The following is a 17,056-nucleotide window of genomic DNA, read 5'->3' on the forward strand; positions in this document are numbered from 1 at the left end:
ACAGGACTTAAATACGAGATAGGGAACGAGAGGCAGGTGACTGTGATCAGTACATTGATTGTGAGTTGACACGGGAAGGGAGGGGCGAGTACACAGACGGACAGAAACCATGACAACTTACATATAATACAACAACCGGGGACGAGTCGTGACACTAGCCATGGCTAATATGAGAGTGGTTGGTGATCAAAAAGTCTGCATGTAGAAAAAAATGATGCACACTCTAGACATGTTTTTGTTGTTGTTTTGTGGATGTTGGACAAATATCACGTATAGCAGGGGTCACCAACTCCGGTCCTCAAGGGCGCCAATCCAGCCTGTTTAGGTGCAGCCCTACAACAACACACCTGATTCAAATAATCAGGATCGCTGTCAGCCTTAATAGAGCTTGCTGATGAGCTGATCATTTGAATCAGGTGTGTTGTTGTAGGGCTGCACCTAAAACAGGCTGGATTGGCGCCCTTGAGGACCGGAGTTGGTGACCCCTGACGTATAGCATATGTGTGTGACCTTCAAGAACAGTTCCAGTGTCTCATGTGGCCCCGCGGGAAAGTTATTTGCCCACCATCGGAATATATAAATATAAAGAACTATTCAACAGACATGACATGGCCCTTAGTCAGTCAGTTGAATTTACAGAATACATGTACGTCACGGCGCATGTTCAGGTTAGTACAACTTCTGCCTTAATTTCCATCCATCTTCTCCCGCTTATCCGGGATCGGGTCGCGGGGGCAGCAGCTTTAGGAGAGACACCCAGACTTCCCTCTCCCCAGCCGCTTCGTCCAGGCCAGCCGAGAGACATACCATTTTTTTCCATGTATACTGCGCCCCCATGTATAATACGCACCCTAAAAATGGCATGTCAATGCTGGAAAAAAGCCTGTACCCATGTATAATACGCACCCAAATTTTGACTTTTTTTTTTTTTTTTTAAGTCCCAATGATCGTCACACACGCATCTGGGTGTGGTGAAATTTGTCCTCTGCATTTGACCCATCCCCGTGTGATTTTGATCCATCCCCTGGGGGAGAGGGGAGCAGTGAGCAGCAGCGGCGCCGTGCTCGGGAATCATTTGGTGATCTAACCCCCCAATTCCAGCCCTTAATGCTGAGTGCCAAGCAGGGAGGCAATGGGTCCCATTTTCTCCTGCCGGTGGGACATGCCCGGAACACCTCCCAGGGGAGGCGTCCTGGAGGCATCCTAATGAGATGCTCTAGCAGCGCCTCGACTCCAAGTCCCTCAAGGATGACCAAGCTTCTCACCCTATCTCTCAGGGAGAGCCCGGACACCCTGCGGAGGAAACTCATTTCTGCCGCTTGTATCCGGGATCTCGTTCTTTCGGTCACAACCCATAGCTCATGACGATAGGTGAGGGTAGAAGCGTAGATTGACCGATAAATCGAGAGCTTTGCCTTTCAGCTCAACTCTCTCTTCACAAAGACTGACCGGTACAGAATCTGCATCACAGCAGGCGCTGCACCGATCCGCCTGTCGATCTCACGCTTCATCCTGCCTTCGTTCGTGAACAAGACCCCAAGATACTTGAACTCCTCCACTTGGGTCAGGATCTCATCTCCGACCCGGAGAGGGCATTCCACTCTTTTCCGACTGAGGACCATGGTCTCAGATTTGGAGGTGCTGACAGAGATACAATGCTGATTTCACCAAACAGGACACCCTCAAACCCTCGGCTGCGCCTGGAAATTCTGTCCATAAAAGTTATGAACAGAATAGGTGACAAAGGGTAGCCTTTGCAGAGTTCAACCCTCACTGGAAACGACTCCGACTTACTGCCAGAAATGCGGACCAAACTCTGGCATCGATGATACAGGGACTGAACTGCCCCTATCAATTGGTTTGGCACCCCGTACTCCCGAAGCACCGCCCACAGAACTCCCCAAGGGACACAGTCGAACGCCTTCTCCATGTCCACAAAACACATGTAGACTGGTTGAGTGAACTCCCATGCACCCTCGAGGATCCTGCCAAGGGTATAGAGCTGGTCCACTGTTCCACGGCCAGGACAAAAGTCACACTGCTCCTCCTGAATCCGAGTTTCGACCTCCCGATTGACCCTCCTCTCCAGCATCCCTGAATAGACCTTCCCTGGAAGCCTGAGGAGTGTGATTCCTCTGTATTTGGAACACACCCTCTGGTCCCCCTTCTTAAAAAGGGGGACCACCACCCTAGTCTGCCAATCCAGAGGCACTGTCCCCGATGTCCACGCAATGTTGTAGAGGCGTGTTTGCCAGGACAGCCCCACAACATCCAGAGCCTTTAAGAACTCCAGGCGGATCTCATCCACCCTCGGGGCCTTGCCTCCGAGGAGCTTTTTAACTACCTCGGTGACTTCGACCTCAGAGATTGGAGAGTCAACCTCAGAATCACCAGGCCCTGCTTCCACAATGGAAGGTGTGTCAGTGGAATTGACGAGGTCTTCGAAGTATTCTCCCCACCGACTCACGACGTCCCGAGCCGAGGTCAGCAGCACGGCGTCTCCACTGTAAATATGGGTTGACGGTGCACTGCTTCCCCCTCCTGAGACGCCGAATGGTGGACCAGAATTTCCTCGAAGCAGTCCAGAAGTCATTCTCCATGGCCTCGCCTCAGCAACCGCCGAGGCCGTGTTCTGCTTGGCCATCCAGTAACTGTCGGCTTTCTCCGGAGTCCCACAGGCCTTCTTCAGCTTGACGGCATCCCTTACCGCCGGTGTCCACCAGCGGCTTCGGGGGTTGCCGCCACGACAGGCACCGATCACCTTACGACCACAGCTTCGGTTGGCTGACTCAACAATGGAGGCACGGAACATGGTCCACTTGGACTCAATGTCCCCCGCCTCCTCCGGGACCTGGAAGAAGCTCTGCTGGAGGTGAGAGTTGAAGCTCTTTCTGACAGGGGATTCTGCCAGACGTTACCAGCAGACCCTCACAGTATGTTTGGGTCTGCCAGGTCCGACCGGCATCTTCCCCCACCATCGGAGCCAACCCACCACCAGGTGGTGATCAGTTAATAGCTCCACCCCTCTCTTCACCCAATGACACAACGACAAAGTCGATCATCGAACTGCGGCCGAGGGTGTCCTGGTGCCAAGTGCACACATGAACACCATTATGATTGAACATGGCACAGAAGTCCAGTAATAGAACACCGCTCGGGTTCTGGTCGGGGGGGCCGTTCCTCCCAATCACGCCCTTCCAGGTCTCACTGTCATTGCCCACGTAAGCATTGAAGTCACCCAGCAGAACGATAGAGTCCCCAGAAGGAGCGCTCTCCAGCACTTCTTCCAAGAACTCCAAAAATGGTGGGTACTGTGAGCTACCATTTGGTGCATAGACAGGAACAACAGTCAGGACCTGCCCTCCTACCCGAAGGCGGAGGGAGGCTACCCTCTCATTCACCAAGGTGAACCCCAATGTGCAGGCGCCCAGCCATGGGGCAATAAGTATGCCCACATCTGCTTGACGCCTCTTACCATGGGCAAATCCAGAGTGGAAGAGAGTACAGCCCCTCTCAAGAGGAGTTGTACCAGAACCCAAACTGTGTGTGGAGACAAGTCCGACTATGTCTCGTTGTACGTTTTCTGCCTCGCACACCAGCTCAGGCTCCTTTCCTGCCAGAGAGGTGACATTCCATGTCCCAAGAGCCAGCTTCTGTAGCCAGGGATCAGACCGCCATGGTCCCCGCCTTTGGCCGCCGCCCAGCTAACTTAGCACGCGACCCCTTTGGGAAGGGGGATCCACGTTGCCTTTTCGGACTGTGCCTGGCCGGGGCCCATTAGCGAAGGCCCCGCCACCAGACCTGGCTCCAGAGGGGGGCCCCGGTGACCCGTGTCCGGGCAAGGGAAAACGACGTCCATTTTCATGCCTTAATTTGAGTCAGAAAAAAACCTGGGTTCAGAAGACAAATGGCAAAAATGGATGGACTATAGAAAAAGGAGACGATGACACCACGATTGAATAAGGACTGGATGTAATAATGATTTATTTAGACATATACCATATTGGCCCAAATATAAGACGATGTTTTTTGCATTGAAATAAGACCGAAAAAGTGGGGGTCGTCTTACATTCGGGGTCTAGACATTATACCCATTCACTTGTGCGCAGCTGTAAGTTAAATGTTTGCTGGTATCGACTGAGTATGTTGCTGTGATCGTGTGCGTCTTTGACACAAAGTGAGGATATACATTTCATTGTTACTACTGTCCACTGTTGTGCCGTTTGTCCGATTGCGGTTTGCTTTGTGTGGGCGCCGTTTGATTAACAGCTCCGGCGCGCTCCTTTAAGTTTGCCTCGCATCGTACGAGTAGCCGTTACGCAGCGGCACGGCAACTAACGGTCGCCAGCAAATGTATTTTGTTGTCTCGATGACTTATGTTTGGTGTGTTGCCGAGAGTATTTCATTTATGGTTATTTAGTATAGCGGAACCGTTACGCGCAGTTAGTTATGTAATGTGTGCCGTCTACTACTGTTGTATGACGTCAGAAGTTGAGCGTTGACTTACGTGTTGTATTTCTGTCTGTTGCAGAACCACACACACACACACACACACACATAACACACACACACCTACACACACAGACACACACACACACCCCACACACCCTTCACATGCTTTATACAATAATCACACACACAAGAATCACATTCACACACCCAAAGACTCAGCCATGTACACTACACACACCTGCTCTCACATCCTTATGACCAAACTTATGCCTATACCCTTTTGCCAGTTTGCCTGTATGCCCCTATGAGCCACAGTGCCTGTTACTTCTTTGCCAATAATTCAGTAAAGCAATCAAAACTGGACCACGTCTTCCCTCCTGTGTTCTGACCGACACCCGGGGGCGAAAAGAGCATAACCATCCGAGCCAATACAGCTCCCAAACAATAGCAGTAGCAGTTTGCATTATTGTATTTCAATGTTTTTCCTTATTCAGATTTGTTTCAAGACTACAGTTACAGTTAGGCTTCTCTTTGATGGTTAATGCAGTTATTGCAATTTTGTTGTTTTATCACAGTAGATTGGTTTATTTACATTTCAAAAACCAGAAGCCATTCATTTACAAATGTCATTGCACTTTAGTTTACATATTTAAATGTTCAGATATTAAGATGTGATAGACAGTTTTTGCATGATTTGAATGAGGCAAAATAACATGCTTTTTCTCTCGAATATATTGTTATAATCGTTTCTTTCAGACGTAATCATTTTCTGTATAAAAATTAAATTTGGTGTTCAAAAAGTCTTTTTTCTAACTTGAGTCTTGAAAAAGAGGGGGTCGTCTTATAATCAAGGTCGTCTTATATTCGGGCCAATACGGTATGTTTGCCCCCAACACTGTAATTTGGTAACTAGTAACAAGCAGCACTCTAAATTTACTTACACTCTGATGTTCTGCACTAAGCCCGTTGAACAAATCCAACTGTAAATTTGTCAAAACAGCCTCAAGACGTCATGCCCTCCGTCGAATTTGGTGACTTTTCTGCATAAGGCGTGGTTGTTATGGTGCTGCCAATTCTGATGGTGCTCCGTGACAATAAAAACTGCTATAACTTAACCCTGATGATCCTATCTTCTCCATCTCCCCCAAACACACCAGGCAGGTCCGAGATACTGTTGTGGAGAAGTTAAAAGCCGGATTTGGATACAAAAAGATTTCCCAAGCTTTAAACATCTCAAGGAGCACTGTGCAAGCAATTATATTGAAATGGAAGGAGTATCAGACCACTGCAAATCTACCAAGACCCGGCCGTCCCTCCAAACTTTCATCTCAAACAAAGAGAAGACTGATCAGAGATGCAGCCAAGAGGCCCATGATCACGCTGGATGAACTGCAGATAACTACAGCTGAGGTGGGAGAGTCTGTCCATAGGACAACAATCAGTCGTGCACTGCAAAAATAAGGCCTTTATGGAAGAGTGGCAAGAAGAAAGCCATTTCTCAAAGATATCCATAAAAAGACTCGTTTAAAGTTTGCCACAAGCCACCTGGGAGACACACCAAACATGTGGAAGAAGGTGCTCTGGTCAGATGAAACCAAAATCGAACTTTTTGGCCACAATGCAAAACGATATGTTTGGTGTAAAAGCAACACAGCTCATCACCCTGAACACACCATCCCCACTGTCAAACATGGTGGTGGCAGCATCATGGTTTGGGCCTGCTTTTCTTCAGCAGGGACAGGGAAGATGGCTAAAATTGATGGGAAGATGGATGGAGCCAAATACAGGACCATTCTGGAAGAAAACCTGTTGGAGTCTGCAAAAGACCTGAGACTGGGACGGAGATTTATCTTCCAACAGTACAATGATCCAAAACATAAAGCCAAATCTACAATGGAATGGTTCACAAATAGACGTATCCAGGTGTTAGAATGGCCAAGTCAAAGTCCAGACCTGAATCCAATCGAGAAACTGTGGAAAGAGCTGAAGACTGCTGTTCACAAACGCTCTCCATCCAACCTCACTGAGCTCGAGCTGTTTTGCAAGGAAGAATGGGCAAGAATTCCAGTCTCTCGATGTGCAAAACTGATAGAGACTTGCAGCTGTAATTGCAGCAAAAGGTGGCGCTACAGAGTATTAGCGCAAGGGGGCCGAATAATATTGCACGCCCCACTTTTCAGTTTTTTATTTGTTAAAAAAGTTTAAATTATCCAATAAATTTCGTTCCACTTCACGATTGTGTCCCACTTGTTGTTGATTCTTGACAAAAAATTAAAATTTTATATCTTTATGTTTGAAGCCTGAAATGTGGCGAAATGTTGAAAGGTTCAAGGGGGCCGAATACTTTCGCAAGGCACTGTATGTGCTCGTAAGGCCTTCATGATGCTAAAACATTAAGTTTGTTAGTTTTCGCTGTTCCCATGGTAACACAAAGTTTCCCAAGAAAACAATGCTTAGTTTGAGGGTCTAAACGTTAGCAGAAATTCATGAATGTTTGAACACACATCAAGGCTGGCAATTCTTTTTTTTTTAATGAAACAGCCATGGTTGTACATTTCACCTAGATCTATGATTTTTTTTCATTTACAAATAGCCCAAGACCTACAAAAAAGTCTCTGAGCCATATGCTAAACTTAAAAGGAAATCAGCCATTCTGAATTTACTTTAAAATATGGTATTGCCTTGACTACAAAAACTGCTTTAACTTAAACCACACGATCTAAATTTGACACATTTGATGAGTCGAGGGCTCAAGTCATCTAGGATTTTTATATTTTTATCATAGTGGTAGCGCCACCTACTGGGCAAAGTAAATAAATGTATTATTCTTTGATGTTTTTCTTCATATTTGCTCAGAAAAGTTTTTTCACCCTCATGAAGCTAAAAAGATGATCATAAGTTTTTGCAAAACGCTGTTGACGTGGCCACAGAGAGTTCACCAAGAAAAAACGCTCAGTTTCAGTGTCTCAGCGTAGTTTTGACTTTAAAAGCTTATATAAAATCATCCAATGATATTGATTGTAGGGGAAAAAAAAGCAAGATTTTTTCTGCTGATGAAGAAAATCCATCCGTTCTCAACACCACTTTTCCTGTTTTAATGAAAATTTTGTTATCTTTGTCTGTCTTTTTTAAAGCTCAGGAAAAAAAATGAGACTCTCACTTTAGTCTCATTCGAGTTTTAGTTTTATAATAATAATAATACAGTGCTCAAAAAATTAAAGGAACAGTTTTTTATCAGGGAATGGCATGAATTCAATTAGACTTTGCTGATAAGGTTTTGGTCAGGTACGTGGCAGAGGGGGTTGTTAATCAGTTTCAGCTGCATTAATGTTGATGGAATTAACAACAGGTAAGCTAGAGAGGCAACAACGAGATGGTCCCCAAAACAGGACTGATTTTGCAGGTGGAGGCCATTTCAAGTTCCTCCCTTTTGATCTTTTTTAACTGTTTTTCCACAAGTGTTGGGTTTAGCTAGTCATTATCACGACTGGGAGCATGAGGCGATTTCTTAACCCTCCTGAAGTTGCGCAGATTGTCCAACTCCTCCAGGATGGCACATCCATGCGTGCTGTTGCAAGAAGATTTGATGTGTCTCCCAGTACAATCTCCAGAGCATGGAGGAGATTCCAGGAGACAGGCAGTTACTCTAGGAGAGCTGGACAGGGCCGTAGACGGTCCTCATTCCATCAGCAGGACCGATATCTGCTGCTTTGTGCAAGGAGGAAAAGGTTGAGCACTGCCCGAGCCCTACAGAATGACCTCCAGCAGGCTACTGGTGTGAATGTCTCTGCCCAAACAGTCAGAAACAGACTTCACGAGGGTGGCCTCAAGGCACGACGTCCTGTAGTGTTTCCTGTGCTCATTGCTCAGCACCGTGGAGCTCGATTGGCATTTGCCATAGAACACCAGAATTGGCAAGTCCGCCACTGGCGCCCTGTGCTTTTCACAGATGAGAGCAGGTTTACCCAGAGCACCTGTGATAGACGTGAAAGGGTCTGGAGAAGCCAAGGAGAGCGCTATGCTGCCTGCAACATCATTCAGCATGATCAGTTTGGTGGTGGGTCAGTGATGGTCTGGGGAGGCATTTCCATGGAGGGACGAACAGATCTCTACAGGCTAGAGAACGGCAGTCTGACTGCCATTAGGTATCGGGATGAAATCCTTGCAGCCATGGTCAGACCCTACGCTGGTGCAGTAGGTCCTGGGTTCCTCCTGATCCACAACAATGCCCGGCCTATTGTGGCAAGAGTATGCAGACAGTATCTGGAGGATGAAGGAATTGACACAATTGAATGGCCTTCACAATCACCTGATCTAAACCCGATAGAACACCTCTGGGACATAATGTTTCGGTCCATCATACGCCGCCAGGTTGCTCCTCAGACTTAACAGGAGCTCACTGATGCCCTTAGACAGATCTGGGAGGACATCTCACAAGACACCATCCGTCGTCTCATTAGGAGCATGCCACGACGTTGTCAAGCATGCATACAAGCTCGTGGGGGCCACACAATATATTGAAAAGAATTTTGAGTTGCAGAAATTGAATTGAGGCAAAAAGGACGAGCCTGCCATATAATTTTTTCACTTTGATTTTTGGGGTGTATGTATACTGACCTCTCTGTAGGCTGAAAACCTTTATTTCCATCAAAAGATGTGGCATCCTTTTGTTCCTGAGACATTAAACTGTCCATATCAGTATAGATATCCCCCCAAAAAAATTTCACCATTGATATTTGATGTGTTTTCAAAGTGTTCATTTAATTTTTTTGAGCAGTGTAATAATACATTTTATTCATAAGGCGCATTTCAAGGCACTCAAGGTCGCCGTACAAACATAAAATAGCATACACAAGTGAAAGAAAATAAGAATAAGAATACATTTATTTGTAAGGCGCCTTTCAAGGCACTCAAGGTCGCCGTACAGAGATAAAATAGCATACACAATTAAATATAAAAACAGCATAAAAGCAAGGAAACATCTGCAGCAGAATGATGGGTTCAAACATATGCCTGCCTAAACAGGTGGGTTTTGAGGTGGGATGCTGTCAATAGTGCACTTATCTGATGTAAGTGACCGGCTCTCCGTTTAAAGGGTAAAATTCTGTACTTTAGCCCCTCTGCAGTAACGCAGCCTGTAGGGGAGACGAGAATTGATTTAAGCTGGTACGGAATGAAGATTCGTTCCGAGTCTAACCGCTGTTCAGGTAACCAATCTATTGTTAGATCAATTCCGTCATTTCCAGACGCAGGTCCCGCTGAAATCAAAGAAACCCGAGGGTTGAGTAACTACTTTGTCAATACCCAGGATCTCCTCGATCACGGCCGTTTCAGCGGCTATCCTTTCCTATTAAGATTGTTGCTTTTGTTATCCGCTCGGAATAGTTTAGCTGTCTTTGTTAAGACTGCGGGAACTCGTTTATTATCACTAGCGTACACTCACACTAGCTGAGCTTAAGGTAACGGTTTCGAACCAGATTCTGACACTCCCTGATGTCAAGGCTGTCTTCATTTAAAAAAGAACTGAACGGTTTAAAGTATGACTATGATAGAGAAACAAAAGAGATTTAAAGCATAAAAGATCAAAATAATCATTAATCGAAATTAAATGATTATGAAGTAGAAATTTAATGAATAAGCAAGAAAGAGAATTACAAGTTTCAATTGTTCGAACAACTAACAATAATTTCAACTCACCATTCTCAATAGAGCAAAAGTGATTCAGTCTCGAAGTTCTCTCGTTTGAAAACTCAAAAATAGAGTAAAAAGGGTGAGGCTAGAGGTCTAAAATGCTGTTTGGTGGAAAAGTCGAGTGATCAGTTCGCCTTGTTCCAAAATCCGAATTCTGTTTAAAAGAACAGGCTGGCCTAAAGAATGGAGATGACGACGCCCTAAAAATGGCTCCTCTCTCCTGCACCGAGGTCTGCATCTCCTAGCCTGTCTTTGAGCTTAAAATTTGACTAAATCCAATTTGAAGATAGTATAAATTCATCTTAACGGACCTAGGGTTTATCTCATAAAGAATGAAATCTATCTTTGTTTAATCAGCGTTCTTGACCCACGGCAGTAGCCACAGGGGCATACCCCTGACGGGAAGAGCCCACCGGGCGAGAGAGAGCGATGCTCTTTGTCCGAATGAACCTTTTATACCAGTCCAGTTCGTGGGTACTACGCCTGCTTGGTCACGTACCAGTTTTTTTCCATGACGTCATACATTTTCCTCAGATGACCCAAATGCTTCCAGAATAGACTGGATCAACCGGATTCAACCAGATGAGGTGACCATGTTCTCACGGAAGTAACAATTTTCTCAGGGATGCTTCATCCTGTTTCCCACTCCCAAATCTTGTCAACTGTCCATCAACGTGATATTTGTAAATGTTTTTTCTCTGACTTGTGTTCCGTCAAACAGCATTTTGTTTAGGCTTCAACTGGAAGAACGTGACCGAGGTCACGCTCATATGTGGGACCTCAGTCTTCCACCACTTAGTATCACCATTAACCCTTTCCGCCTCCTTGTCTTCGCTCACATTCATACGTTCATGTGTAAATGGAACATCAATATTACATACATGTTTGATACTGATCAAACATCGTGACAATAATAACACATACTTTCACAATAGTCAATTTAACACATAATCATAACTATGATTGGGGATTCTCTTAGTTAGCAAGTTAAAACACTCAAGCATCTTCAAAACGTATTTTGACAAGCTGGTGACCTCTAGGTCAAGCTCAAGCGTGGGATTGCAGTCTTCCACCCACGGTACCACTGTCAGCCCCTTTTCCTTACTCAACTCTTAATACATTCATGTGTAAATGAAACATCAGTGCTATGATGCTGCTCAAGTTGCTACTAAATATACAATATTGCAAAGCAGAATAAAATAAAATATATTGCAGCTTACTCTAACTGTGATTAACATGTCTCATTCTCATCAAAATTGTGTGTTGCTGTGCCTCAGAACAAGTCTTCATCTAATCAATGACTTTTTAAACTATTAATTTACTATGTTAGGTCAATCTGACTTTGGCACCATCTTCTGGTGAAATTTGGAACGGGAATGGAGGTTTACTGGTTCAACGAACAAATTCCCCTTTACCAATTTAACAACAGTTAATTTTGAAGAACTAACTTTTAAGTAACCCCTACTCAGGCCCCCTTCTTTAGGTCCTCCATGTCAAGCTTTGAAATTTGGAATTTCATCTTAGCCAATTCGTCTGGGCCAAATCCAATACACACTCACGCACCATCTTTTACCCTCCTATCCACCATGTAACTCAACAATGTGAACTGAAGAATGGAGTCAATGTTTCTAATGTCAGGGGGGAGAGAGTTCCAGAGGCGAGGGGCAGAGCAACTGAAGGCTCTAGCCCCCATAGTGGACAGATGGAATGGGGGGACAGTGAGGGTGATAGTGGAGGCAGACCTTAGAGACCGGGTGGGAATGTAATGTGGAGGAGGTCTGACAGGTATCGAGGAGCGAGGTTATGGATGGCCTTGAATGTGTGGAGGAGAATTTTATAGTTAATGCGCTGTTTTATAGGAAGCCAGTGAACTTGGTGCAGAACAGGAGTGATGTGATGATGGACAGGGGTTCTGGTGATGGCGCGAGCAGCAGCATTTTCAACCAGTTGCAGTTTATGGAGGAGTTTGTAGGGGAGGCCGACAAGGATGGAGTTGCAATAATCCAGACGGGAGGTAACGAGAGAGTGGACCAGGATAGCAGTGCTGTTCGAGTGAGTGATGGACGGAGGCGGTTGATGTTACGGATGTGGAAATAGGAGGAATGGATGATGTTGTTGATGTGGGTGCTAAATGATGAGGTGCTGTCGAGGACGACAAACAAAAACGTTAAAAAAAAATGACCGGAGAGCAGCGGCAGCAAGCCGCGCCAGCGTTCACTCACATCCGGTAGACAGGTCAATCGCTACAACAGTCGGACAAGCTCAACTTTAACATTCGTTGCAAAACAATTTGAATACATAAAATCAGCATTAATTGTGTAACCTACAAGTAAAGGTGCATGGGAATAACTTAAAATGACCACAATACTGCAGCGTTAGCTGTTTACGGTTAGCATAGCCTAGTAGTTTTCGCTACAAGACGCATTTTCGTGCCGTTCGAATTATGTTCAATAAAACTAAATGCTGCTTCAACAGTTCCCTCAATGTACGAGTACGCCTTGTTCTGGTGGTCAATGATAGCGGGTCCGGCATTGCTGGCACGAGGCCCGGCGATGCCGCGGGTCTGGCGACACTGGGGTGGGGCCCGATGGCGGCCGCGAGTCTGATGGCGCTGAGACGAGCTCCGACGGTGGCCACGGGTCCAGCACCACTAGGACGAGATCCGACGGCGGCCACGGGTCCGGCCCGTGATAGGGGTCCGGTCGATGATAGCGGGTCCGGCATTGCTGGCACGAGGCCCGGCGATGCCGCGGGTCCGGCGACGCTGGGGTGGGGCCCGATGGCGGCCGCAAGTCTGATGTCACTGAGACAAGCGCCGACGGCGGCCACGGGTCCGGCACCGCTAGGACGAGATCCGACGGCGGCCACGGGTCCGGCGCCGCTGGGATGAGGTCCGGCGACGCTGGGGTGGATCCCGATGGCGCACGTGGGTCCGACGTCCCACAATATTTTGTCTAATATTTTTCTCGTTTTTCTCCTAAAATTTACTAGGAGCAATAAGTGAGACATAGAAATGTACTCATGAGAAAAATTGTGTAATGACTCTACTGTGGTGCAATAAATGAGTTTAATAAAATCTACTGTGGAGAAATAAATATTTAAAGAACTCTCACTTGTAAATTATCTATCAATGTTTATTGAAAAAATAAGAAAAAAATAATATGAGAAAAAAGGAACTGGCTCATGCATTTATGATACAAACCAGCCTGAAATGAGAATAGCTTAACCCAGATCGCAAAAAATTGGTGAATCAACATTGAAATATGGTTTGGCTGAAGCATTGAGTCTATGTTGAGACCTATAGTTGAAATTATACAGAAAGCGCAAGGTTGTTGTTAAGGAAATAATATTGATTCAACCATTGAGTAAATCAGAATTTAAATGTACATTTCACATTAGTAATAACGTTTTTAAAAAACTGCAACAAAAATTAATCTACGAGGAAAAGTTACTAATATGTCTTACATAGTTAGATGAATTTTTAGCTTGTTCAAAATGACATCCATTATTTGCCCAAATTCATGAAAAACCTAGGACAGAAAACATGTTTAATATTCAAACATTTAATGGATCACAATATTTTCAGTAAATATCACCATCTCTAGTTTTATTAGTTTATTTTGGCTGTACATTTTTTTAATTCTGGTCAGTATTTGAAATAAAATGTTTAGTTTCACTAATTTTAGTCATCTGAAATGTAGTTTTAGGTAACCATGTACTATAAGATTTAAATTGACTAAATACTGTAAGGACATCAGTCCTTTATAGCTGGAAATATTTGACTCTTTGACTCTAAGAACATTAGTCCAATATAGAACAATGTCATCCATGATGATTCAGGCAAAGTGGTGGTACACAAAGTTTGTCTTGTGTTGGTTTGAGTTGCGTCCAATAGATCGGATGCCCCCTCCACACTCATGAGCAAAACGCAGCCAATGCTTAACAGTAACACCAAATCCCTTCTGTAATCAAACTGTGAGCAGCAACTGAAAGACAATTTCCAAAAAAGGAATGTATGTGTACAAGTTTGATAATTTTGTCATTAAAAACTTCAAATTTGAAAAGCAACAAATGATGACTGAAATGATAAATGGTATCAACAAGATTTCAAAGACATCGTTGAAATGCATGTATTGCCATGAACATTTTTATGAAATGTCACAACTAGTGTATTTGTATGATAAACGGGGGAAATGTTAGTTATTGGACGAATGTTATATAAAAAGAAACACATGCTTGTTGTAACTTCTCAAAGCAAGACAGCAATCTTGCGGCACACACGTTTATCCCCCCCCCCCCCCCCCCCCACACACACACACTCTCTCACAGTAAGGACACGCACACACAAACATTTCCATATGGTAGGGTATTGTGAGACTTGTAATCGCCTCCTACCAGGTCGAATGTTATCAAAGGCAGCACAGGGGAAGCGGAACTTCGAAAGACCTTGGAGTGCTGAGAGCTCCACTTTCCCTTGTTGCACAGCAAGTATTGCTGGCTCAGGTTGTATTCTTGGTCTTCTGTCTCTTTCTGGTGCATGTCTTATTGTTACTTAAAAGAATAACCCTATCAGATAGGTAACTATACGGTTAAGTTAGAGGTGTTCCTTAGGCATGTGTTAACTTTACAATCAAATTAATTAAACACTGGTTAAAGTTAACAGAATTTTGAACAACAAGATAAATGTGCCGTTAAAGTTAACAGTTCAATCTTCTGAAAAACAAAACAAGTTTTGAACAACTGGGCCCTGTTCACCAGTAAAACTTTGGAGGCTCATGAAAGCTCATGAAACTTGGCAAACACATCAGGCCCTGCAACATAACCATTTTTTTTAATGGACCCCCAGGAAATTTCACCAAAGCAGCCCCCGGTTGTATATTTCACATACATCAATGAAAATCTGGTGTTATATGTAACAGTCCAAGAATGACACAAAACTCTCTTGGAGCCATATGCTAAACTGCCATTTTTAATTTTCATTCTAATTCGGCCCCATTGTTTGGCCTTTTATAGAGGTCACATTTTAAAGAGATTCTATCCAATTGTCTCAAAACTGGGTGATTTATCTTAAGATGTTTGAGACTACAAAGAAACGCAAAGCTTTTTATTACGTCAAATACTGTCGCCAAGGAGACACACTGTTTGTAAAGAAAACTTGTCCTGATTTTGATGATCTGAAGTCTAAATATTTGTGAAAACATATGAAACTTGGCGCATACCTCATACATCGGTTGAAGGCTTCAACAATATCTATGTAAAATTGGAGGCATATGTGACAGCCCAAGACCTGCAAAATTTCTCTGGAACCCCACTCAAATTCCATTCCCAACATGCAAGTACCCCAACATGGCAAGGGCTGCAACAGCCCTTTATAGCTGCTCGCAGCTCTAATTTAGTTTATTTTGGGGGGTTTTGTTGCTGAAAAGAAGGAAAGATTACAAGAGAAATTAATGTATTTAAAAAAGTGAATAAAATTGCAATTCTCCTACAACTTTCTGCCAAAATGAAAAAGCAAATGCATTTCAAGAAAGAGAGCACTTGATTTGCTTCAACCCTTTAAAAATCACAGGCTTGATCATGCCCTCAGACCTTGAGTTTGACTCTTGTTATCTAATCTAAGATGCGCATTTTATGTATGTACTATAATCTGAGGCTTTTTTTCCTACTTTAAGAGGAGCACATTTGCCAACTGTTCATCACAAATTAATATTTGCTCCGAGACACATGGAAAAGATTAATGATGTTAACAAACTCACCAAAGAGTGAAAGCACACCACAAATAACCCACACTATCAGAGACATTCCAACGCTGCCTGAGTGTTTAAGAATTCCTTTTGGTGAAATGAAGATCCCAGCTCCAATGATGGTCCCAACAATGACTGAAATCCCAGAAAGCAATGTCACCTTCTTCCCCAGTTCCACCTTTTTGTCTTTTACTCCCAGAGGTTCACAGGAAAGCATTTCATGTCCATTTTCATCTGTGTCAATGTATTCTGTGGACGGCCTTCTATTCATCTTTCAATACCAAATATACACTCTCCTTTGGATTAGATTACTGTGACAAACTGAGGTCCACGCCAATGTGCCTTTGTGACAACGCAGTTACAAAACCACAAACAAATTCCATTGAGGGTGGGGGTAGTTCTTCCCTCCAGCTCTCTCTCTTTTTTTTTACCCTCCCTCCTTTTGCTGTAAGCGTATTGTTATTCCTACTAACTTGCTAGTATTTCCCCGTCGGGCCTCTAACACCAGCTCTTTACTTCTTCAGCTTTATTAAAATGTAAACTTCGTCCTTGTGTTCATCCTTACGCTCAATCTTGTTTTGCTTCTTGTTTTGTTTTATTGCTCCCTTAACAAACAGTACCCTGGCAGTTAGGTGGAATTGCAAGTAGAGAGGGTAGTTCATGAGAGAATTGAAAAAAAAAAGTTTTCTTCTAAGCCAGGGGTCGGCAACCCGCGGCTCCAGAGCCGCATACTTTAGCACGCCCCTAGCGGCTCCCTGGAGTTTTTGCAAAAATGCGTGAAAATGGAAAAATACGTTTTTTGTTGTTGGTGGTGGTTTTTTAAATATGTTTTTTAGATGGTTATCATGACACAAGAATTCTTGTGCTTTAAAAATGTATGTAGTTGTAAATATATTAAAAATACCGAATTTAGGAATGATGCCAAATAGCAAAGTTGCGTCATAGCCTGCGACACAGCACAGGTGAGTTGTAAACAAACAGGTGTGTGAGTGATGGGCCATGAATTCAAAAGGCAAAAAGAGAAAGTTTGCTGATGAGAACAAAGGCTTTAAGAAAGAATGGACTGAACTTTTTGCTTTCATTGCCAATGCTGAAGCATTGCCTGCATGTTTGATTATCAATGAGAAGATGTCAAATAAGAAGAGGAATTTGGAGCGACATTTTCAGCT

The 17,056-nt window shown here is 44.1% G+C and overlaps 2 protein-coding genes and 1 long non-coding RNA gene across 5 annotated transcripts in view; all 3 read right to left on the bottom strand.

The window, feature by feature from the left end:
* The window catches only part of slc7a11 (solute carrier family 7 member 11), a 232,910-nt gene extending 216,609 nt beyond the window's left edge, over positions 1-16,301 (bottom strand). For 2 of the 3 annotated variants that reach the window (XM_037262862.1, XM_037262860.1), the window contains exon 1: positions 15,900-16,292. In XM_037262862.1, the coding sequence (XP_037118757.1) occupies positions 15,900-16,158 (259 nt within the window). In that variant the 5' untranslated portion in view covers positions 16,159-16,292. Of the gene's footprint in view, positions 1-15,899 lie in introns of all 3 variants that reach the window. The other variant, XM_037262863.1, reaches the window with a different exon arrangement.
* Positions 1-17,056, bottom strand: part of tctn1 (tectonic family member 1) — a 1,200,810-nt gene that overhangs the window by 550,745 nt on the left and 633,009 nt on the right. The window lies entirely within an intron of this gene.
* Positions 1-17,056, bottom strand: part of LOC119129586 — a 539,655-nt gene that overhangs the window by 234,160 nt on the left and 288,439 nt on the right. The gene's annotated exons all lie outside the window — the stretch shown is intronic.

This window comes from Syngnathus acus, chromosome 10 (genome assembly GCF_901709675.1).
Source record: "Syngnathus acus chromosome 10, fSynAcu1.2, whole genome shotgun sequence".
Lineage (NCBI taxonomy): Eukaryota > Metazoa > Chordata > Actinopteri > Syngnathiformes > Syngnathidae > Syngnathus > Syngnathus acus.